Source organism: Aulonocara sp. 'chitande type north' Nkhata Bay, linkage group LG17, assembly GCF_057382095.1.
Source record: "Aulonocara sp. 'chitande type north' Nkhata Bay isolate Kocher_YH1m ecotype deep benthic linkage group LG17, A_spYH_male_GT1.1, whole genome shotgun sequence".
In the NCBI taxonomy this organism is placed as follows: Eukaryota; Metazoa; Chordata; class Actinopteri; order Cichliformes; family Cichlidae; genus Aulonocara; species Aulonocara sp. 'chitande type north' Nkhata Bay.
In genome coordinates this window covers 36,393,928-36,418,482 of record NC_141360.1, presented here as the reverse complement: position 1 = coordinate 36,418,482, position 24,555 = coordinate 36,393,928, and the positions used below count along the sequence as shown (strand labels likewise).

The window sequence follows — 24,555 nt, the reverse complement described above, 5'->3', positions numbered from 1 at the left end:
TTTGTGGCTTTTAACTGCATTTTCATGAGGTTTATAACTTTTCCTTCCTTCCTTCCTGTTTCCATGGGTCTTTTCCCACGTCACTGGTCTGGCCCACTTAAGGTCAAAATTGGCTGTATGTGGCCCACAATGTAAAATAAGTTGGACATCTCTGGTCTAGATGCACTGTGGCTCAGTGCAAACTCATATTCTGGCTTTAGAAGTAGCTGACTAGCCTTCAGAGCACACTCTTGTTTGTGTTTTTTCTGCTTGCCGTTTCTGCCGCCTTCAAAGATGGCACGTGAAGCATCTGTCCTCTTGCTGTCATGTCACATTTTACACTGGAGCTTTGCAAACACGCCGCTCAACAAATGTTATATAAAAGCTTACAGTGAATTTAAGACTCATGTGCTGGTTCCACAAATAATCGTAGGGCCCTGCTAACACTGTAAGCGCGCTTACACATTTGTTTTTCAATACTTTTTTTCATATCAGGATTTACTAGAAACTATTGCTTAAAAAATCCCTGATTAGAGTGCAGAATATGAGAATGGTAAGCACAATTTACAGAAAATTTAAGAACTTTTGAACTTTTTGAGTGGCTTTTACAAGGGGGGGGGGAATCAATCTCTCCCTTGGAACACCCTGCTAAAATTAATGGAAGCTCAAATCTGCAGTTTATGCTGTATCATGATGCTGAGACAAGGGAATGCATACGATCATACAACTAGATTGGTCAGTTTTTGAGTGAGCGTGTTCACCATTGTGGTGCATTATACTTTCCATTGTGGTTAGATATGATTAGATTTTGCAGGAGCACTTGTCTTTTGTTGTGGTACTGCCATGTCAGCCGCACCCTGCTGTATCCATTTCCTCCCCTTTGTTGAGTTCTAGTTGGCAATCTCTCCCTTCCAACCTGCTATGAGCAGTGTTTGGTTAACATTTAATGATAAGGTACACAAATACATGTGCGATTACCCTCAGAACAAACTAGGAATTCCCTCCTAATTAATCACTACCTTTGACACTGAGGTTATCTAGTACAGCGGTCCCCAACCTTTTTTGCGCCACGGACCGGTTTATGCACAACAATATTTTCACGGACCGGCCTTTAAGGTGTCGCAGATAAATACAACAAAATAAAACTAGTACCGGTACCGAAAAAAAGAAGATTTATTCATAACACACGTGAAAAGACACGGGAAAACAGAGTTAACGGTAAAAACGATGACAAAATAATGCTTTAAACCAATAAAAACCCTGAAAACCATACATTTCACACCTGAGCCTCAACTCTCGCGGCCCGGTACCAAACGACTCACGGACCGGTACCGGTCAGAGGCCCGGGGGTTGGGGACCGCTGATCTAGTATGTCTGTAGTAAGTGTATACTTGATAACCCTAGGCTGGCTACAGTCTTTCAACATAGAAGTTCTCAGCTCTAAGCGATGTTGCCTTTTCTCAGTTAGTCTTTGCAACATTAAATGGGGTTTGGATTTGTAAGTAGTTACACTACACTCACTGGCCACTTCAGTAGGTACTTCTGAAACTGCTCAGTAACATAACTATCCAATCAGCGAATCACATGGGAGAAACGCAGCGCATTTAGGTATGTAGACATGGGCAATACGGCCTGCTGAAGTTCAAACTGAGCATTAAAATGGAGAAGAAAGGTGCCTCAAGTGACTTGGACCATGGCATGCTTGTTGGTGTCAGACAGGCTGGCCTGATTATTTCAAAAACTGCTCATTTAAAGTATAGAAAATATCCAGTAAGCAGCACCCCTCTGGGTGAAATTGAAAGGCGACAGTAACTCAAATAGCAACTTGTTACAACCAAGGTATGCAGAAGAATATACTCTTAAAATAGATGGACTGGTGAAACAACAAATTCAGCATCATGGATGTACAGCTGACAAATCTGCAACAACTGTGTGCTAGCTGTGCTATCTGGTCAATATGAACCAAAGTCTCTGAGGAACATTTCCAGGACCTTGTTTAATCTGCGCCACAAAGAATTAAGGCAGTTCTGAGGGGAAAATTTGTGGCCTCACTGATAATTAGAAATATCTAGCCCTTTCTTCTTTTCTGCCCCATAGGGTTATAATACTGAGAAAGCTGGAGATAAATAATGATTATATGCTATACAAATTCCTGTGTTGGCCAGCAGCACATTATTTTTCTGTTTACATGAAGTTTGAGTTTTGACGTATGATCACACCTCACTTTCTTTTCCTGTTTTTAACACATCACACAAAGCTACACTCAGATCTGTGTGAATGGATGGCTCTGAATGGATCGGTGTGGTTAATGAGTTCAGTTCCTCTCTGCATTTATCTGTAATTAAAGCCTCCAGTGTTCTCATTACAGCAGCCGTTTGGGCTCTAGCCTCTTTTTTACATTGGGAATTAATAAGCTAAATATTACATTCCCTTTTTTTTTATTAAGAAATTTCCAAGGCAAACGTAGACATATAACCGAATTTCTCTTGTTAATTTTACCATTTGCTCTATCCGTCCCATGATTAATGATTTTCCACACCCAGCTTAGGAGTTCTTTTAACCAGGCTTTAAATGTATGCGTGTTGAAGCAGTGTACATGAAGCCTACAAAAAGACAAATCACCAAGCTGGTCTATAAACAGCTTCAAGGGCTGAGTTTTAGCTAATACGCAAGAGAACATATGTAGGAATTGGTGCAGGTTTAATTGCCATTCCCAAACTTTATATATAACACACAGTCACATCACCCATTTTGTTGCGTTTGTGGAATTACATTTTGAAGCATCAAGTTTAGGCACTTTGGCTGTGGCTGTCGTTTGGAGCCTGGAGTGACCATATTTAGTGACCATATATAGATGTGCTGACGCTAATGCTGGCAGGCTTTGTTAGCAGCTGCAACCACAGAGTCTGTAATGCACATGGAAACAGATACATGCTAATTAGTGTTAAAAAGGCCCACTAAAATGGGAGAATTGCCAAAGGCAGCTGTAGACAGGGTAGAGCTGGTCAGTTATCAGCTAATTCCATTGCTGTTTTGCTAGCTAGGTTACTAAGGTCTATCCGCAATTCACCAATTTTTAACTGGGATGTAAATTTTAGCTGTTGGAACCAAACTAAATGTCTGTGAAGGTCGTAAAGCGACCATCTTTGAACAGAGGCGGGGGTTTACGACACCAACTCTCTGCCATCTATAATCCAGTTTTGAGATCCCTTCCCAGACGCCTTAACGCCCACTCACATCCTGGGCCATCTGACCTCAGGAATTCGCATGATAAGGTGGGGCCAGGTTTCACAATGAACACACCCGAAACTCTGGCTGATTGGGACCCACGCCCAGTTTCACACCTTGGCTCAGGCGATTAGAGGATCATCAGGGGGTCCTTTTGTCCCTCTGTGGGGGGTCACTCCCACTAGGTTTATATCTGGGACTCTCCACCATTTGACCTTAGAACTGAAGAAGCTTCTCGGATGAGAGGTGAAACGTCTTCAAGCAACTTAAAGAAGTCCAGACGCTTTTCTTTGCAAGCTCCTTTGACAACCAAACTAAATGTACCTGCCAAAGAAACTGAATTAACTGACTTCTTGATGCCTTTTAGCACTGTGCAAAAGTCTTAAGCCACCCTTAATTTCTTTATAAAAAATGGAAAATAGGTGCAATGATTGATTGAAATACAAACATATATTGAAATATATAAGTATAGATGGTTAAAAACCATTTGTATTATTCTTGTGATCTTGAAAGCCAATATTTGTTATGACCACCTTTATTCTTCAACACAACTTGAACTCTCATGGACAAGCTCTCTTGTAATTTCTTTAATTAGTCTTCAGGGATATTTTTGCAGACTTCTTGAAGGACATTCAGAGCTCTTCTTTTGGTGTTGGCTGACTTTTTTTTTTTTTTCTGTTCTCTGTCAAGATGATTCCAAACTTCTTCAAAAATGTTGAGGTCCTGGCTCTGAGGAGGCCAATTCATGACGGATAGTGTTCCATTGTGTATTTTTCTATCCAGGTATGCTTTTACTACATTAGTAGTGTGTTTGGGATCATTGTCACGTTGGAAAATGAAGCTGTTGCCAATGAGCCAATCAGAAATTGGATTTACCAATCCATCAGACCCTTTGTTGTTGATTTGCATCCTTCCATTTCTGTTGAGGCTTCAGTGAACAGTAGGTCTCTGAGAGATGATTTTCAGATAAAGTTCATCTACTGTGTGTAGTGTTTTTACACCTGCTGCTTCTTCTAAAGACCATTACAATAAAATACTTTTTTTTTTTTTTAAGTATAAAAGTCTGGCTCCCTGGAAGCAAAATAAACATCAATGAGGAGTAGCCCAAGACTTTTCCACAGTCCTGTAGAACGTCACTGAATGTTATCAAGACAATATTTTCCATGTCATCCATAACTCTGAGTCTCATTAAATTCAATGTGTGAGATGTACTAAAAAAATTAACCACTTTACAGCTGCTACTAAAGGGGAAGCGAGAGGCTTCAGGGACCTAAACTTTTTCTTTTTTTTTATCATCCAATAAACAAGTTTATCAGGATAGTAAAGCTGGGACAAGTCTCTTAATTCGAAGAATAAAACTTTGTTTCCAGTATGTTATGCCACTATGTAGTGTTACTAATGTCTCTTTTTTAATGGTGGTTTAAATAGAAAATGGCTTTTGGTCAAGGCCAATTGGTATGTTTTTAACTCTGGTATCGTGAGTCACCAGTGGTGACTCACCACTGGGAAAGACTGGCAGCAAGTCTGAGTGGAGGAGAGGTAGTGTATCCAGCTCTCCATCCATTTACCAACTTAGGGTCAAGCAGGGGTGCTGGTTTTTTTTTTTTTTTTCCTCCTGTTACTCGCCGGCCAGTATCCAGGTTTCTTAATCAGAGATTCAGTCTGAGAGCCTGGGAGTCCCAGGCTTTTAGCACTACATCATCTTTGCTGCCAGCAAAAACATCATGTAGTAATGTCAGGGGAGAAAACATGGTTTGTTTGTTTTTTATCAGAAAAAGCTACAACCAGATATCAGCGGTACATTGATTTATAAATTGCTAAGACTTCTGCAAATTTCTCAGTATTATCATAAAAAATGGATACAATAAGTGCCTACTGCTGAAGAAGAAATCCAAACCCATTCATTCCTACAGTCCATTCAGAATTTTTTTGTTAAATTTCCTTATCTTCTGTATTCAGATGGCCCAGTTCCAACCAAAAATCTTCATGAAGTGTTAAATCTAGACTTTTTTTAAAAGACTGTTTTACTGTTGAGCTCCTCATTATTGTTTGTTTCCTGTTATGATTAGAGGCACAGTATTAAACCATTGTGCTTCACCAGATAATTATTCCAGTTTTTTGGGTGGGGGGGTATGTCTGCTCTAAAATCTGTTGCTGATGATGGAGAAACAAAAAGCGCATTGGATGTCTGACAATGGAGGGGAAAATTAGGTTTTGTTCCTAATGGGAGGAATGGGGGCTGTGTGTTTCGTGTAACACAGTGGGATCATTAAATTAAATGCATCGTTAATGTGGACGATTACCATGTTTTCTGCAGGCAGATTGGATGAAGCAGAGAAACGCTTCCTGGAATTCTTCTGTTGACAAACTCAAATGTGGACGATGCCTCAGAGTGTTTTATGACCACAGTAACTCAGAGGGTACTTATTGCTGTGGGTGCGGTGCTAAAGTTGGAATGCAGAGAAGTTTAATCGCCATTGACGACCACCCAGTGGTCATGATAGCTTTCGCGGTGAGTGACACATTATAGCCTATGCACTGTCATCCTTAGTCGGGAGTTCTCTCAGTACCACAAGAATACTTTGTGGCAGGAAGGGGAATGATGGAATAAATATAACAGGCACCAGCAAATCAACAGTCCACAACCTACTGGTAATCCATTGATCATTTTAGACACCTACAGAAATGTTAGCCAAATAATTTTGTGTTGTGGTTAATAATTCTTTCATTAATCTGCACCATATATTGTTTAACCCTCATCCCACCAACAGATTTAACATAGATGGACTACATCAGGGGTGGGCAACTCCAGGCCTCGAGGGCCGGTGTCCTGCAGGTTTTAGATGTTTCCTTGATCCAACACAGCTGATTAAAATGGTTAAATGACCTCCTCAACATGTCCTGAAGTTCTCCAGAAGCCTGGTAACGAATAAATCATGTGATTCAGGTGTGTTGACCCAGGGTGATATCTAAAACCTGCAGTGCACCGGCCCTCGTGGCCTGGAGTTGCCCACCCCTGCAGTAACTGTATTCATCATTCCTTCTATTAAAACTGTAGAGATGAAATTGGATGCCTTTGACTGGGGTCATAGGACAATGATGTGAGATCATTAGGACCAAATTGATTGATAAGCAATTAAAGAAAAAAAAAAAAACGCCTTTGATTTTGACCACTGGGGTCTGCACAGCTCAAACGCTAATGGCACATAACTAAATATTATTAAGAAATTGGCAAAAATAATTTTTTTATTCAACCTCAGAATGTTCATATACTGTGTATGTATATTCTTACACTATACAGACTTTTGCTATTGTTGCATTATGTATTTTAACAATTTAAAGTATCAGTTATATCGCACTATGCATACACAGACATACACATGTGTATATGCTCACATCGTGGCTCTTTTAACTAAAGCTAATGAGCATTTGAGACCGGGGACCAGACAAGGCTGCTGCCTCACAGAAAGCAACTGACAATAATGTCTATAAATAGACATGCCAATTTCTCTACTCAGACACACAGAAACACACAACAACAACAGCCTCCAGGGATTTTGGCCAGACTTGCCAGTCTAACTTTTTTTCACCATTTATTTGTGACCCAATTACATTATCTAGAGTTAGCAGTTATGCAGCTGGTGTAGTGACCTTTGAGACAGCAAGTGAAAACGAGTGCTTCAAATTAAGAAGCATTTAGTTTAAGCAGAAAAGGTTCACTCTTACAGTGTTGGTGATTTTACTGCTTAGTTATGGCGTGTAGCGTGTGGAGAAGAGTCGCCTGTCGCCTGAATGTTGGGCATTAATAGGAGACTGTTTAAACAAATTCATTATGTCAACTCAAAACATAATACTACTCTGTATTGTTCCAGCAGACTGAAAGAATCCATTGTCACAGGTTCAAATGTGTAAAAGTGTTCACAAACGTTGCTTTAGCTACCTTTTGAAGACTCTTATGGACAAAACACTCCGTGAATGTATTTTAGTGAATAAAAATATAGATTATATATTTTAAAAACTCATATAGCCAACATGAAACAAACTTTACTTTGCGGACTATTGTTGTCAAGTCATTAGTTTGGTATTCTGGCCATCGACAACTTGGTTTTGTGAAACTAAGGGTTTAATGAAACTGTTTAACTGTAGACCTAACTTGCAACCCTAATTGCCCTGCATGACCATAAAATAGTGGCTTATTAGTGGCAGCGAAGGCACAAGCTAAAACGTACCCTGAATTATCTCATTTGTCTCTAGACAGTACCATAAGCTATTAAATGAAAGACATGAAATTGTTGACTCTGTCTGCATTTTTAAATCAGGCAGCAATTATTTGCAAAGGAGGTTGCTGTCCTATTTTTACACGTGTCACTAAACCATTAGCTTGCACTGATTTAGGAGCTAGCTTAGTCAGGCTAAGTGTATGGATTTAATGCAAGTTTGTTTGGCTAGCATCATCTCAGGATGGTGGTGCCTGAGATGAGATCTCTTCTTCATAGTATGCCCAGAGTTTTTACATTTATTAAACAAAATCTCGATATTTAGTGTCCCTGTATCGATACAATATTGACACATAAAATAAATTGTAACACTGTGTTATACTTTATACCGTTTAGCTACATTCCAGTTTAGTGTCACCTGTTAGAACATGGTAGAACATGCAAAATCCACACAGAAAGCTCCCAGCCAGAAAAGACATTCAGACTAGGAACCTTCTTGCAGTGAGGTGACAATGCTAAGTGCTGCACCACTAAACCGCAGCTGGGGAAAAACAAACTAACCAAAACTACATATGAGCACAGTGATGTTTGATCAAAATTTCCCAAGATATGTAGAAAAATTGTTATTCTCCAGTATGGGCTGCAGATAACAATGTGGTTATCGTGCAGACTGAAGACAAAAGTTTTTCTTTTCAACTTTAAAAACTGTTAGATTAAGAGTGTGGTTTGCCTTTAAAACAATGCTGTTTTTAAATTGTTAGTGGGCTACATTTTTCTGCAAACTCTCTCTGTGGTCTGCCTGTTTTGGGTTTTGTTTTTTTTTGTTTTTTAAAGCACACAAGCACAAATGAAGCTCAGCAGGACTGCGTACATGCACAAAGCGCTGGCCATGTACCCTTTGTACAACTAAGCACAAATAGAGTCTTCATATTCACCCAGAGGCGATTGTCTCAATGCATCAGGACACTCCCAGCAGAGCAGTACCACAAATAAGCGCTCCTGTTTGATCTTCATCAGGGACATGAAACGTACAACGCATGCTGTTTCATTGGGTCTGCAGATAGAAACCGCAGGCAGTGGGTCTGACTAATTGTTGCAATCCTGCAGTGAGCCTTAATAACTATGAAAGACCCCGGCGCTGTTTCATCCCACAAAAAAAGCTTCTGATTTCAGCTTTTGTTCAACTGCTCGTTCCAGAAAACAGCTGGGAAATCACAGCAAGCGTTGCATCTGATGTTTGAAACGAAGACTTTAACTGAAAAAAAAAAATGATATTGGCTGAATGTTGACAAATTTGATTTTTAATCATTCTTTGGTAAAGGCTATTGACAAGAAAATGGGTGACTGCCTATAATATGACTAAACCTGTACATTGTGCCCCATCTTTCAGGGTTATTAATGCTGGTAAGAGTGCGCTGAATGAGGACCAGGCCTGCTGTGAGGTGGTAGTAGCAAGAAGGAGGCCAATGAGCTACTGCCCTCCCTCCACACCCAGCAAGACCCCCACCGCCAAGAGACGCAACTCCTTGCCCAACGGAGAGGGCCTAGGGCTCCATATGGAGCACAGCAGACTAGGAGAGGTAACGGCATGCAAACACACAAATACAGCCTGTACTGTAAATGTTGACAGATTTTACTAACATGCATACATAGGTTGCAGTGACCTCAAGTGAAGCTACTTGTAAACAACTGTGCAGAATAAAGTTGGTCTTAAAAAATGTTTCTTTTTTTTTTTTGTACTAAATGCACAGCAAGAGGATTTCTGTGCAGCTTCTAGTTGGGATTAAACTGTTTACAGGCGAGGGTTTGTTGTCCCCATATTTATGGTCCTTAGAGCTGTTTAATGGATTATTTGGTGTGTTGGATGCAACATGTGCAGTAAATCTGTTCTGATGAAATTAAATGAAAAACTTCATATATTGTTTGACACTGATTTGGCTCATTTGGAAGCCAGATGATTCACCTCTTCTCCTCTTTGCCAGTTTCCAAACAGAAATGTTTGGTTACAACACAGCAATTTTTACAGGACTGCAATATGTCTTAGGGGGAGTTCCTGTTTAGAGATAGTTGTGGTCAAAAGTTCACATGCACTCATCATGGGCATGGAAATGATTGTATGGCATATATCTTTAATGACTTAAAAGAACAAGAATTGGGTGGACAAGTTTGAATTTGATTTGTATCCCCACATGGGTTAAAATTACACGTACACCCCCAGTAATATTTTGTTAAACGGCCCTAAGCGAGCTGTACCTAGACCAGATGCTTTTCGTAGCCATCAACAATTGTTTGGCATAAACATTTGACCACCCAAGAAGGATGATCAAACAGCCACCCATCTGGATAAGGCTGAATATTTGACCACCCTCCTTGGTAGGGTTCATAATGATTGGTTTCCTGCCACAGACCCAGCTTTGAGCATTTTCAGGAGGGCTGAGGGTTGGGCTTTGGGAAATCCATTCCAGAAGATGTTACAAGCCTGTTTTATCCATTGCAAAACCAATTTTCCACACAGAAATGTGTCCAGAGTTTTGGACTGTCTTAATCATATTCACTAAGAGAAGATGAAATTGGGTTGTTGGTATTCGCAGACAGTAAATTCCAGCATATGTGATGATGTTTTAGAAAATATCAAACTATAAAAGGCAGTTGTTTGTGTTTCATTAAATTGTTCAGTCAGTGCCACCTCCACAAAACTGTGAGAGGCTCTCTGAGTAAATAGCTGAAACACATGGTAACTTTATCATTAACTCCCCAAAGCTTCATATTGAGTCATTTCTTTGTAAAATAACATTTCCAGAAAATGTTATCTCCCAATACTTTTTGTTCTCTGTTCAGTCCAAGGACATAGCGTCAAGAAGTTAAAATTTCTTCAGAACTCAGGGTGTGACTACATCTGACCCCAGTTTACCCATTCGCCTAAATTGCGAAAAAATATCCCAAGAGGGATTTTGGATTTTGTGTTACGTGTTGTGCTGTTGTGTTACGAATGGCTAAACTGTCAAACACACAGCTTTACTTCCAAACTCAAGATTTCTGCAAGGCATTCTGAATAATGTGTAATGCCAAGGTGACTTTGCTCTGATGCAGATGTGATAAGGTTGTTCCCACAGATAGCTGATAGGGAAGTTTGACCTCTGGAACACTTGTGTTACTGGACACAATGAGTCATGATGTTCTTGGTCTTTCACTGATGAGTCATACTACATGATCTCCTATCAGCATTAGTCATTCAGCAACATGTTTTTGCTTTGTTTTTTTGGTCCTCTCCTCAAATGTCAGATTGTTTTTAAAAAGTATCTACTTATGGATTAAATGACAAGACCAGGGGGAATTTTGGAAAAATTGAAAAAACCCTTTTTTATTGTCTATGTTTGAGATCTCTCTGGGATTTTCCTGCAGATGTAAAGCATGATGTGTTGATGTGTTGTCGAACAAGGGAAGCTATCAATTAATCCTGATTAAAATGCAGCAACAGTATAATTCCTTTATGAGTCTGTATTTTAATGGGATTATGTTTGATTCAGCCGTTAACTGCCCTTTGTTCTGTGCGTTCTCACCATTCGCCTGCAGGAAAGCGAAGGACTCGTGTTTCACTACTGGGCTTTGTTCGACGGTCACGCAGGTTCAGGTGCGGCAGTTGTCGCCTCCCGCTTGCTACAACACCACATCGCCTGCCAGCTTCAGGCCGTCATAGAGATTTTGCGCAACTTGGCATCTCCACCCCCCACCGTGCTGGGCGAGGAGCCAGACTGTAATCCCTACCTCCAGGGAAACACTCCTCACCGTGCCCTGACCCGGGCTGCTTCCCTGCGCGGGGCCACAGGTGCACCAGGCTCCCCTTGCAGCACCCCGCCTCCACCACGCTTTTTTACTGAGAAGAAGATCCAGCACGAGAGCCTGGTGATTGGAGCCATAGAGAACGCCTTCAAAGAGATGGTGAGAGATGGGTGACATGCTTTTGTTACTTAACATTTCAGGAATTTGACACTCATTTGACAGTCATGACTCCAATATCAGCATTTTCACCAGCTTCCTTCCTCTAATCCATCCAAAGCTATTTATGCTTTTATTAACTGTTTGAATCAGCTTCAAAGGCAATTATTAAAACTAATAACTAGTAATTATAGATCTGGTTTTGTGTGTGCTGCTTCACTTAAATGGCTTACTGGAAGGAAGCAAGCTGTTGGTAGTGGTTATTAGTAACATTTCCAATGTGTTTTCCTGTGGTGACAAGTAATCAATTTAAGTGAGACATTGTTTGTTATAAATCCTCCCACTTAGCCATTGTTTTGCTTGGTTGTTCCGGGAGACTGAGATGACCCGTGTTCCTGAAAGTGATAAATAAGGGTGTTTAGCAGGCACAAACATGACTTTTGACCGGGTCGCTTGTATTTTGACTCACATCTGGAAACATTTTTAAGTTTGCGTTCACACTGTGATTGTAAGACACAAAGAATATGGTGAAAAGGCAACAGATTCAAGTATTTAACAATGAACTTTATTTCCAATAAATATCTGGCTTAATGACTTTGTTCTTGGACACGTGAATACGTGAGAACAGCGCTGGCATTCACAACAGAAATGGCATTGACACATGAATTAAGTTGGAGGTGGGTTGTAAAGTGGCTTGCAACTCTGGTCAGGTTAAAGCAGCTTAAATGGTCCAACCTATATTAGTGTTATTAACTGGATGTGCAGAAAAGCAAATCTTTGTCCCGCTAGTTGTGGTACTTTTATAATATTGTGCAAAAGTCTTGAGCCACCCCTCGTTTCTTCATATTTTTCTTCTAATTATCCAGACATTGGCTGCCTTTTCACTCATTTTAAGTCCAGTCAATCTACCTGACCATTTTCCTAAAGTTTCTTTTTGTTTGTTTGTTAAGCCACTTAATACTAACCTGTTAATCATTAAAATATAAAAGGGTTACTGACTCAAGGCAGCCTGTCCAAAAACACTTAATTTGTTGACTTTTCATTATTGAATCTGTAAGAAAAGTAAAGAGTGTTTAAAAGACATAAAATAATATTTTTACATAAGCAAGGTGATTCCCAAAGAGCTATTAGCTGAATAGCTTATTATAAACTTGGCATATCTCAGCATGCAGTGCAATGGCAGGCCCAAAATTTAAAAAAAAAAAAAAGATAGAAAAGTGTCATCAGGCTATCAATACCATCTAGAAAGCATTTGACTGGCAGTGGCCTAATTGTTTATGAGAACAAAACAGACTGCCAGTGCATGGACTGGCCTCCCCAGAGCCAGGACCTCAGCATTATTGAAGCAGTATGGGATCATCTTCAAGAAGCCTGGAGAAATATCCCTAAAGACTACTTTAAAAAATAGCAAGAAAACTGCCTGAGAGAACTCAGGGTGAGTTAAAGAATAAAGGTGGTCATTCCAAATGTTGACTTTCAAGTTGTACAAATTCTCTTTTTTGCGTTATATACTGTATTTTCATATATATAGTGTTTAATGGTTTGATAAACCTCTGCACCTATTCTCCACTTTACTAGCAAAATGTAAAGAAATGAGAGCAAATGCACTGTAAGAGTAATTATATGCACATCATGCAGGTGCGGCAGTTAAAGTGTCATTTAACGCTCTTGAAAGCAGCAGATGTTTACGGGCCAAACAATTTTTCCATAGTTGGAAAAAAATAATTACAAATAATGAAGGTTACTCTATAATTGCAAGCCACAGTTATTGCTCTGAACAGACTGTACGATTTCGAATGTCTGTGCCGTTGCAAGACGGCCTGCACACAACGTGGTTGATTTCAGTTGACTGTGGTTCGTAAATTTACTTTAAAGGCCACGAAATGATCACAGACGGATTTTTTTAAGCATGCTTTTTAGGAAAAAGCATAACATATGTACATTATCCACATGTGTGCTTTTATGTGTGCACAAAGTAAACACTTACAGGGATGCCAAGCAGATGTGCACATGTAGTTGATGAAGGCGTCAGCGCAAGCTAAACAAAATAAAAGCTTTACATACGGCACGCAAACTCGCCAACATACACACTTTGAAAAGATTCTCACAAATATTTTCTTTGACCATAACCTTTAGCATCTCTGTTTATTCCTTATTTAAGCAAACTGGGAAGTGATGTCGTTTTAGCAAAACGACACATATATACACACACATTAATCATATTAATATCTTGATCAAACAGCAGCATTGCATAAAAATTCTGTAAATATTTAGCACTTTAATTAAAGGCACGCAGCTAAATTTATGAAAGAGCCTGTGGCAACATCAAACTTATTTCTTATATAGATGTTATCTAAAAGAGAACAGATACTTTTATTCCCTTTCAGTCGTGTGTTTCCTTCAGTTTTTTTTTTTCTTTTAATTGTAGGTTTCTTTTAAATTGGTTTGTAAGATCTTTTATGAGGCAAGGATTATGCAGTGTTGCCACTAGATGGCAATGGAAAGCAACCCAAACAGCTCAGGCTGGACTAAGCTTAGACGCTACCCTTCCTCTTTTGAAAAGAAGCACTTTTGCACCTGATTTGACATCTTTTGTAGAGGATTATCACTTCATCGGTTAAAGCCGTGATCTCTACTGAGTTTAAAAAAAAATAAAAAATAAAAAATTCCATCTGAAGCCCACAAGGGGGCTGCTGCTCCTCATGAAGCTCTTTCTGTAGCTTTTCTCTACACAACTGTAAGTCTGGGAGCATTCATCCATGTTTTAGACCATGCTGGGTTTAACTCACTATATTTTCATTATTGCTCAGTTGCTGATCTGATGTGAGAGTTTCTGGGCTGGGAGAAACGTGAGCAAATATTCAGATAAATATGTGCACATGTTTGTTTAAGGCACATAATTACACCTTGTACGTCTCATAACCCGGTCAGCATCAGTCAGCATGAGAGCACTGGTTCACAAAAGGTGCAAGTGGGGACGTGCATTAAATTATCATCAATATTATTATCCCCCTGAAAAACAGAGCTTTTTATTGAGTCATATCACAAACCAGCGCTGTGCAATGATGTGCTTCTGTGATGCTCAGAGCTTCATAAAATCAACTTCCAAATGAGGGTTGTCTTCCAATTTATGCCGAAAAACAACCAGAAATCAGTTTGTGAAAAAGAATTGTTGATCTTCACAAAAAAAAAAAGGATAAAAAAAGTTATCCCAACGTGTCCAGGTGTTGGGATCTGGAGTGAGAAGTATCATCAAGAAATTCGAACAGAGCCACACAGAACAAGGCTGGTAGAGATAGGCAGTGAAAGATTTCTAGAAAACTAGTGAGAAATGTGTCTAAAGATTCCAGAACAACTGCCAAGACACTAGAGACACAAGAGAATGACTTAACCAAGTCAGGAATTGTGATGCCGAAGAAGACATTCACTGGAACCTCGCACATGGAATGGACTGTGAGTATAGACCAAGAAAAAGTCCACTTTTGCAGAAGAGACGCCTTCAAACCAGACTGAAGTATCTTAAGGACAACCTCGAGAATGATTCGGTATACTACAAGTCTATCAAGAGACGTCTTGTCAGCGTGTCTTTAGTTGGGAATCTAATCAAGGTGGGAGGAATCATGAAGTAAGGACGTGAAGATTCTGAAAGCAATTAGCAGGAAAACTGAGCCTGGGTCAGCACTTTGTCCTCAAAACACGACAACTCAAAACATACATCACTCCTGGAGAAGAACTACCTCTACAAGACAAAAGTGGACGTTACCGACTGACCTGCTGAAAAGCCCTGACTTGATTCCCATCTTTTTTTAAAAAACAAATAAAAAATCTGTGGGTTGAACTGAAGACCAAGTTTCAAGCCATCAAATCTGGAGGAGCTTGAGAGATTTGCCAAAGAAGAATGGTGTGAGATGTCTCCTGATGATGCTCTATTTGTGTTTTATTGTGTTCCATTGTTAGTGTATTTTATCTAGCCTTCAGTTGGTATAAAACAAGCCAGCATTTTTTTTCTGCACCTTTTAGTTTTGTGCAAATTTCACCCATCCATCTTTTTTTATTATTGTTCTGCCTGCTTATTCATTATGTGAATCCCTTAAAAATACTCTACAGTCTGTGTAGTGCATTTCTAGCAACGTTTTATGATTGTGCATTGAAATAAACTAGCAAACTGAATCTCTTTTAAAACCGTAAAGGACTCAAAAAGGAGCGTACATAGCATACAAAGGAGTGTACATTAAACATCCATTGCTGCTCTGACCTGATAATTATAAGTCCACTTGCAAGCCATCTCATGTATCGGTATCTTCGTGATTCGCTCACAACATGCACTTGTTTACTGACACAACATCGACTTGAGGTGCAGGTTAAACCAATCGATAGTCTCATTCGATGCCCACACTTTGTTCGCCTTTCTGAGAAGTTGACGAGGTTTCCTCTTGCTCGCTGTTTGCTTGTGTATTTCTCCCTCTCGTGGTTCTTGTGTTTGTGAATAAAGTCTTACTCTGTGTAGTGTATGTAAACTCTCCTTCTGCCCACATGAGGACCAAGCCATGCAAAAGCTTAACTTGTTTGGCGTTTCCTAAATCTTTGTCATGTGGGCGGTCGTGGGAGTGTTTTCGAAGGTCTTACCGATTGTCTTCTCGCACGATGCTCCTTTAAAGTCTCCGTCTCTTGTCCTTACCTCTGCTAGGACGCCCAGATCGAGAGGGAGAAGCAAGTTTTTAACATCACAGGAGGATGCACGGCTCTCACTGTGGTTTACCTCCTAGGAAAGCTATTTGTTGGGAACGCAGGTGACAGCAGGTACCTGTGCTTATGTTTTGCCCTTGAAGTTTGAAAAAAAACAAAACACGTCATTTGAATGATCGATAATGTTTTCCAACACTTTATATGTCTTTGTGTGCGCAGGGCTATCATTATTAGAAACAATGAGATCATTCCCATGTCGACAGAGTTCACACCAGAGTCAGAACGACAGCGACTCCAGTTCCTGGTAAGGAAACTCTCCGCCTTTCACTTTTCCTAAGAAACACAACAAGTGTTTATAATTTCTTTGGAAGTGCAGTGGTGCTTAACATTCACTCATATTTCTATAATGAAATCTGAATATTGATGAACGCACAGTTGGATCTATAATTTGTTAGACCGAGATAATTGTAATTCTGCCTCTGTACACTAGCACAGGATTTTAAATCAATCAAGATGTGAGTCAAGTGCAGATTTCCAGCTCTAATTCAACAATTCAACGACTGCCTCAACTCAACAACTTCACGTCACCACATGTTGTTTCCTCCCCTGAGATGCTCCGCTAGGCCTTCAGCTGCTCCTTGTTTGTGGCTCTTTCTGTCTTCACTTTTGTGTTAATAACTTAAAAGCTTGCTTTATTGGGTTGAACGAGCAGAGAGTGAGGCCCTGTACACTTCAGAATTCATCCTGCTGCTTCTGTCATACACTTCAGATCGTCAGCGCTTCCTTTACTTCTCCTACAGGTTCATCTTGGTTTCATTTATCCAAAGATTCTTTTTCATAATTGTTCTCTTTGATGTTCTCTGCCAAGTCTAACAGTGTACCTGTTGAGAGTAACCAGTAGTTTGCACCATGTTGTAAAGCCTCTGTATTTGCATTCATGAAGGCGTCTGTTGATTGTAGACCTCGACGAAGTTACGCCTCCCTCATGACTTTGTTAAATATTGTGACATTGTTCTTCTTAACCATGTAAATAATTCATTTTAGTTGACTTCTGTGGTATTGCTGAGCTGGCCAGTGTTTTCCTTCTTTATAAGAATGAACCAGATTGTTGATTTGTCCCCTAAAGTTCTGGCGGTCCCTCCGATAGATTTATTTTGATGTTTCAGCCTTTCAGCATCTATGACATCTATTTGGGGCTCAGATTTCAAATTGCAGTAATAACAGCTATGAATAAATAAATAAAAAGATTTATTACTTAAAATGATCTATGATTTAAAATTCACTGTGTTTGTGTACAGAGGCAACACATAAAAAAAACAAATAAAAAAAACTTTGTCTTTTTCTGACAAATTATGGACCCCACTGTACATGCAGTGGTACTACGTATACCAAATATACATTTTTATCCAATTTTTATAATAAATATGACCCATAGCATAATAAGTAAAGAGAACCTAAAAAAATTAGATACAAATATTTGACTTGGCAATTTTTGTGGAATTAAATAATTCTGTTTAGCTAACTTAACCTGATATAAACTTAACATTAATTTATATGTTATGTGAATCCTATGTTCAAGCCTGTTTGCTTCAACTCTGTACAAATAACTTGAGATCCTAAGGAAGTGTTTTTTTTATAGATACTTTTTTTATTTTTTTCATAAATATACTAGTAAAGTGTTAAAGACTCGTATATAACAAATCTAAAGTTAAAAGTAAGTAGTTCGAGTTGCTTCAAGGCTTCAAGCTGCTCTAAATGTTTGGTTTCAAGCAGGTTTTTTTCAGCTGTTGGCTGTGGATATTATTAACATGGCCATCTGAGGTGTGTTTAAATCTTCTGTTCATGAGGGGCAACCAATGAGAAGAAAGTTTGCTTAAAGGGGAGGGACTTAGAACTGGGATTATTTTGATTTTTGAGTCTTTCAAAGTTAGTCTAGTAGAGTCCTTGAATAAAAAAATATGGCGCTGGTAATGAGCATATTAGAGCAAATTTAAGTGTAAATGACACTGATGTCATCACACAGTTTGTGCGTCAGAACACTGAGAAGATTCTCTTTCAGCTTCTCGCAGTTCTTTAATAATTAAATTTCAAATAGTGTTTGTTTCAACACTTAAAATTGGGCAAAAAAACCTACAGTGATGGGTAAGGATGCTCCGCACATCTGCCACATAATGACTCGAAATTACTGTCTGTCCTCCAGGGTTTCATGCAGCCTCACCTGTTAGGAAATGAGTTCACGCACCTGGAGTTCCCCCGGAGAGTTCAGAGGAAGGAGGTGGGCAAGAGGATGCTCTACAGAGACTTCACCATGAACGGATGGTGCGTTTTTCCCATTTAACATTTCACACACGGGTGTCGTGAAGCACTTAACGACGGCAGACTCCCACATCCCTAAAGCAGGCTGCGTTACCGTGTACGATGCCATTCAATTTATAACGTGGAATGAAAACTGCTAATTTTCGGGGTCTGGCAGACCTCAACCCTCTCCCGCTGCATTCTTAATAGATGGAGTTATGATGGGGGGAAAAGTCTCTGCTCCTGCCTCTTTTACTCTTGCTCATAATATGGCATCCGGTGGGAGCTGAGGAGACCAGCAGAGAGCTAATGAGGGAGAAGCCTAACCTGATTCGATATAATGATACAGCAGAGATGGTCCTGTATGTGCGTTGTTATGTGGGTTAGCAAGGCACCATGCTGTTTGACTGTGGCTGCAGTGGAAGCCAGTAATGAGGTGTGCTTTTACTGACACAATCGCTCCCTCTCCCCGACACACAGGCACATGCAGTACTGTTCCTATTGTGTGATGTATATTTCACTGTGACACTGCCCCTCGAAAGCAGAGATGTGCCAGCCAGGATGTAGCGCCGACTTTCTCTTCACATCGGAGAAAGGAAACTGTTTGGAGTCATTTGTTGTATTTGTCCATATTTCAGTAGAAGGAGGAAACATTTGAACATTTCTGGAACTGGTGCAGATTTAATAGAAACATTTTGTTGCAGATTCCAAACTACAATGGACAAGCATCATGGTGTGATTGGTATTGGTTTGGGGCATAGACTGTATATTAAAAATGGACTTAGTCACAGTGATGATGCTTATTGCTTTTTGGACTGCCATCTTGAAGCTTTTTGGGGGCATTTTGCCAGTCATCTCATGTTTGCCTGATGTTCAGCAGCTGCTACTAACCTAGCTGGTGTATGCTAGGTTTATTAAATGCTTTTTGCTGAAGAGGATTGTTTAATGTGGCTTTTAATGGTATTGATTAAAGTATTTTTGGTCAACCAGACCATTGTAGTTAAAAGCGGTAAAACCCAACGATCTGAAAGATGGTGGAAAGAGGGGATCAGCCTGAAGCAATATTTCCGTATGGATTCATCACCACTAGTGGACACTTTTGAAATTACGCTATTCATCTAATCTAGAAATATAAAAAAATCGTGGCATGTTTTGTATGAGTAACCTTTCTTTAAGTAAGAATTCTCAAACATTAACTGGTCTGTAGACAAAAATAACAGCTCATCTGTCCACTGAAAATGAGAAACTCACTGCAGTGGAAAAAAGAAAATCCAGGTACAGTGGTCCCTCGTTTATCGCGGCAATTATGTTCCAAAAATAACCAGCGATAGGTGAAATCTGCGAAGTACCCAACTTTTTATAGTTATTATAGATGTTGTCAGGCTGTAAAACCCCTCACTACACACTTTATACACTTTTCTCAGACAGGCATGAACATGTTCACACGTTTCTCTCTTGTTTAAACACTCTCAAAGTTCAACCCTTATAGAAAAATAAGTCCAGTATTATAGAATGAAACCAAAGGCACCTGCGGGTAAAATATTTCGTCGACATTGTTGTGTTTGTTGGGGAGAAAACGTACAAACATACAGTACAGCAGAGTCACACTGCTAGCGATCCAAGATTTATGTAAATTTGACAAGCTGAACGCATTCTGTACTGTACAGGAGACACGGCACAAGATTGATTGACAATGGTCTACAGCCAATCAGCACGCAGAACACAATGCGCTTTTAAAAAAAAAAAAAAAACACACACACACATGGAAAATTGCACAATAAAAATCCGCAAAACAGCGAGGCCGCGAAAGGTGAACCGCGTTATAGCTAGTAAGAGTTTCTCTACAAGTTATTAAATCATGGGGTGTACGTAGTTTTTCACAGGACTGCAGATCTCAGCTTTCTATTAGGTTCATTTCATCATAATTTGCTGATAGTCGCAAATTGAGTCAGCTGGAGAATAAAGCTGAAGTAGTTTATGGCTTGTTTACTCCAAGCAGTGAATTTTCAGTACTGAGAATGAGAATTGTCATTCAGAAGTTCCCTCACTTTCAACGTAAAATGGTGGGAGAAAAAAAATTAGAGTAATCTTTATTTTGCATTTGTCTGTCCGTGTTAAGTTTGACACGCACGGGCAGGAGGGCCGCTGATGGATGAAGACGATGTAGAGGTAGAGATGACAGAAGAGATGACAGAAAGAGAGCCTTGCCTGTGGGTCGGGTAAAGTACATCACTCACTTTTGAGACAGACGGACAGATGGGCAGAAAGAGACATGGACTGACAGACAGAGCAAACCCTTACTCAGATAATAAAGCTGTTTGAAGTTGTTGATATTCTCCACTGACTGGTGACGCCAAACCTAATCTAGCCAGTTTAAGTACATCAGCGTCAGCCAGGGAGTCTTTGAGTCTGACATCAAAGCTCCATTTCTAAGTTCGTTTTTCAGATCTCTCCCCCCACCCACTTTATGCACTTCTGAACTTATTTTTGTTGCTTCATTGCGGATCCTGAGATTCCCTCCCTCTAGCTTTCTTGCTAAAATATTCAGCTCAGAAAACACTTGTTATTACGCCCTAGAAAGTCACTCTGGCGTTGACATGCAAGCAAAATCAAAAACCTAAAAGTGTGTGATTCACTTTGTTGCTAACCTGTGTGTTCGTCCTTAGACACAAGTTATTACTACAGTAAGAAATGGGACAATCATAAATTAACATTTGATTAGAGACAAAAGTAAAATATAGAGTTTCCAAAATTATTGTTTGTGTGTAGTTAAAGTTACCTTGATCTGTGGCTACTAGTTATTTGAGAGGTTGGGAGTTGAATAGATAAAGTCATTTATCAGGTAAGAGGTAGCATTGATGATTCTTTCAAATCTTTGTCCATCAGGTGCTTCGGTTTTATAAAAGTAGAACAGTAAATAGCCGTACCTCTTAAACTGCCACCCGGAGGCAACAACTGAAGTATTGGTGTGTGGCTAAAATGTTAGCTGTCACTGCTGTAGAAGAAATTGACTTCCAATTTCCATTTGGGTTTCTGTCCGTCCACCCAACTTATGTACAGTGCCCTCTAAAAGCACGTTAACAGCAGTGTGAAAATTTCAAACTGACTTACTCGTCATTACGGATGATCGATGATGCTGATACACGTCATTGCTGGTGATGGATGACACCTGCAGCAGGACGAAGTGTTCAAAGTACAGACTGTTGTTTTTTTCTTTTTGGTCTGGCTGTGTACAAAGCAGTTCCTCCAGACTCACTGATCACACCTTTCATCCATAAAAATCCCAAAACGCGCTGAAACCAAAGCAACAAATGTCTTAAATGACATTTATCTGTGAACTTTTTTTGCACATCTGAAACATCAACTTCCGAATTGCCATTTAGAGGTGACCAGCCATCACACATAAATCTGCTTATGTTAGGGGGACATTTTTTGCCATTGTGTTCACCGTGAATAGAATCGACGTATAAATGGCTTAAGGGGCAATTGTTGAAACTATTGCACACTAAGTGGTGTGATTTATATTTCCTGGATTATATGAGGTTTGACTGGACCACTGTTTGATGTAGAAGTATCTGCGTTACAGTCCCTGGCGTCAATCTGTAACTCAGTGTACCGCATGTTAGGGAAGAGGTTGTAGAACCTGTTTATTGTGGATCTGCTGTAGAGCAAAATATTCACCATAAACTACCGAGACACCAAGATGGCATTTAAGATAAGGAAGAAATAAGACCCCTGAGCCCCTCTTTTTTTTTTTCCCTTTCTGAAAGTACACATGCTTTTCATGTGTGTCTGTCAAACATAATTAACATATACACGCTTTAAAAAGTGCGCCTATGAAAGAAAAGGGGTGGAAAAGGGAAAAATTCATTGCCTTGATCTGCATTTCTTTTCTCATGCACAGGGCTTACAAGACGATCGAGGATGAGGATCTCAAGTTTCCTCTTATATACGGTGAAAGGAAAAAGGTAAGTGTGTGTGTGTGTGTCAGTGCAAGTTTTACTGAGTTTGTGTGTCTTCACCAACCCTTGTGTGGTTTGTACTGTAGAATTCAGAAGTGCAGAGAAAAAATCACTCGCTCCAAAATTGTCAGTCTGTCTCACACACACACACACACACACACACTCTACAAGCCTGCCAGCCTCCCAAAAAGTGGGCGAACTCTCTGAAGTGAGTGCATGCGCGTGTGTCAGTGCGCACCCTCACTTAGAAGAGAGGGGAGACGGTCCATCTATTTCACTCCAGCGGCAACCCTATATCTAAGACACACACAGACATTCAGCCAGACACACACCACTCGGGAGATGACAGTCGTCTCTCTGAGAAGCGAAGTTAATCCCCGCTGGGATAGCAGGGGAGAGGAGAGAAGGAGAGACTGAAAATACTCCACCAAATAAACTGCAGCGGAGAAAGGGGGAAAAATGCCTTTAAATTCTCAGTCACGTCCGTTTGTTTCATATTTTCAATCAATTCCATTTGATGCAGAGAGAGATGTAACGCGAAGCTCCAGAAAGGAAAGCATCTTCTGACGACCCCACACACACACACACACACACACACACACACACACACACACACACACACACACACACACACACACACACACACACACACACAGTGTCGTCCGTCTGAAGTAGTGAATGGGTGCTGAATTCAAAGAGCGGTCACAACAAAGCGTCGTCACAGGAATGAGAGAGAGGAAGGCAGTTGCACAAGAATGCGATAACTGAAAGACTAGTTTAGTCTCTGTGCACTTTTGACACTGTTGCTTTTGCCGTAAATATCCTTCCGCTGTTTGGCCAGCGTGTATTTAACAAATCCATTTTGAAGCTGTTTGTTGTGCCGCTGCCTGATAATGTCATCATCGTGCAAAGCAGTAGTTTTACAGAGAAATTCTGCCCCAGATGCTTCTTTTTTTTTTTTTCAGTACGTTTGCCCATTCATCCAAAAAAAACGACAGCTTTATCGCACTCGTCTATCACCAGCCTGCCAGCCCCTCAAAAAGCACGTTAACAGCAGGGTGAAAATTTCAAACCGACTCGCTCGTCATTACTGATGATTGATGATGCTGATACGCAGCACTGATGATAGATGGCAGCAGCAGGATGAATTCTTAAGGGCACAGATGGATTTTTGTCTGGCTGTGTACAAAGCAAGTACCTCCTGTCTCATTGGCCAGCCCTTTCCTCCTTCAGATACACATTGCCCTTTAATATGCTGCAAACAAAGCAACAAAAAGACTACACAACCAAACAATACAGCTTCATAATTTTTATTCCTGAAAACTTTGTTGAATTTGTTTTTTGCATCTGAAATATCAGCTGTTAATATGTTGATATATAATAAAAAAATGTATGTGGATGTAAATGATGTATTATAAAAGCGCAGACTGTCATTGAATGTTCCCAGATTCACTCGCCCAAAATGGTGTTAGCATATGTTTATGTGATTCCTGTCACTCGGTTCAGTAAGGAGACATCATTTTGGGGGTGAACATGATTTATTGAGATACAGAATTTGAATAAAAGCGTTTTGGCGATTAGACCCGAATAAACCAGCAGCAGCAGAACGGAGACCCAGCAATGACAGGAATTAGGACAGGACCCCCCCATTGTGTTTATGCTGGTGCTGGTGAAGATGGAGACTTGGGTTATGGCTCAGAGATGCCGGGGAGAGATGGATGGGGAGGAGGCGGGTTGCACAAATGCGAGTCTGAAAGGTGGAATGACAGAAGAGCACTGAGATTTAAAGGCTGATTGAAAAATGGCTGGATGAGAGTAATGATGTCAGCACTGAGTTCTGACAGCGTGGGAAAGAGGAAGTGATGTAAAAAAAAATTCTAGCAGGCAGATGAGTGATTACAGATCTTACTTCTTGAACTTATGCATTAACTTTGTTGCGAAGCCATGTTTATGTCAGTGTCTGGGAGAAGATGCTTTCGGCTGCTCTCTCGCCACAACGGGTCACCGAGGCGGGTAGCTCCACATGATTGATGTGGAAGTTTTATGCCGGATCCTCTTCTAAAGAGAACTTTTGTCTCCGGCTGAGATGCTAAATGCTTTAAAAAAAATTTTTTTAAAAACCCTAACCAGTTTGTTTTCCAGGCGCGGGTGTTGGCCACCATCGGTGTGACCCGCGGACTCGGTGACCACGACCTCAAAGTTCATGACTCCAACATCTTCATCAAGCCGTTCCTGTCCTGTTGCCCTGAGGT

At 40.2% G+C, this 24,555-nt stretch overlaps 1 protein-coding gene across 1 annotated transcript in view; it reads left to right on the top strand.

The window, feature by feature from the left end:
• LOC147310514 (protein phosphatase 1H-like) overlaps positions 1-24,555 on the top strand; it is a 32,576-nt gene that overhangs the window by 1,061 nt on the left and 6,960 nt on the right. Inside the window, exons 2-8 of the mRNA XM_086269170.1 lie at positions 8,815-9,004; positions 10,998-11,363; positions 16,048-16,160; positions 16,266-16,350; positions 18,247-18,365; positions 22,246-22,309; positions 24,446-24,553. Coding sequence (XP_086125296.1) covers positions 8,815-9,004; positions 10,998-11,363; positions 16,048-16,160; positions 16,266-16,350; positions 18,247-18,365; positions 22,246-22,309; positions 24,446-24,553 — 1,045 coding nt within the window. The remainder of the gene's footprint in view (positions 1-8,814; positions 9,005-10,997; positions 11,364-16,047; positions 16,161-16,265; positions 16,351-18,246; positions 18,366-22,245; positions 22,310-24,445; positions 24,554-24,555) is intronic.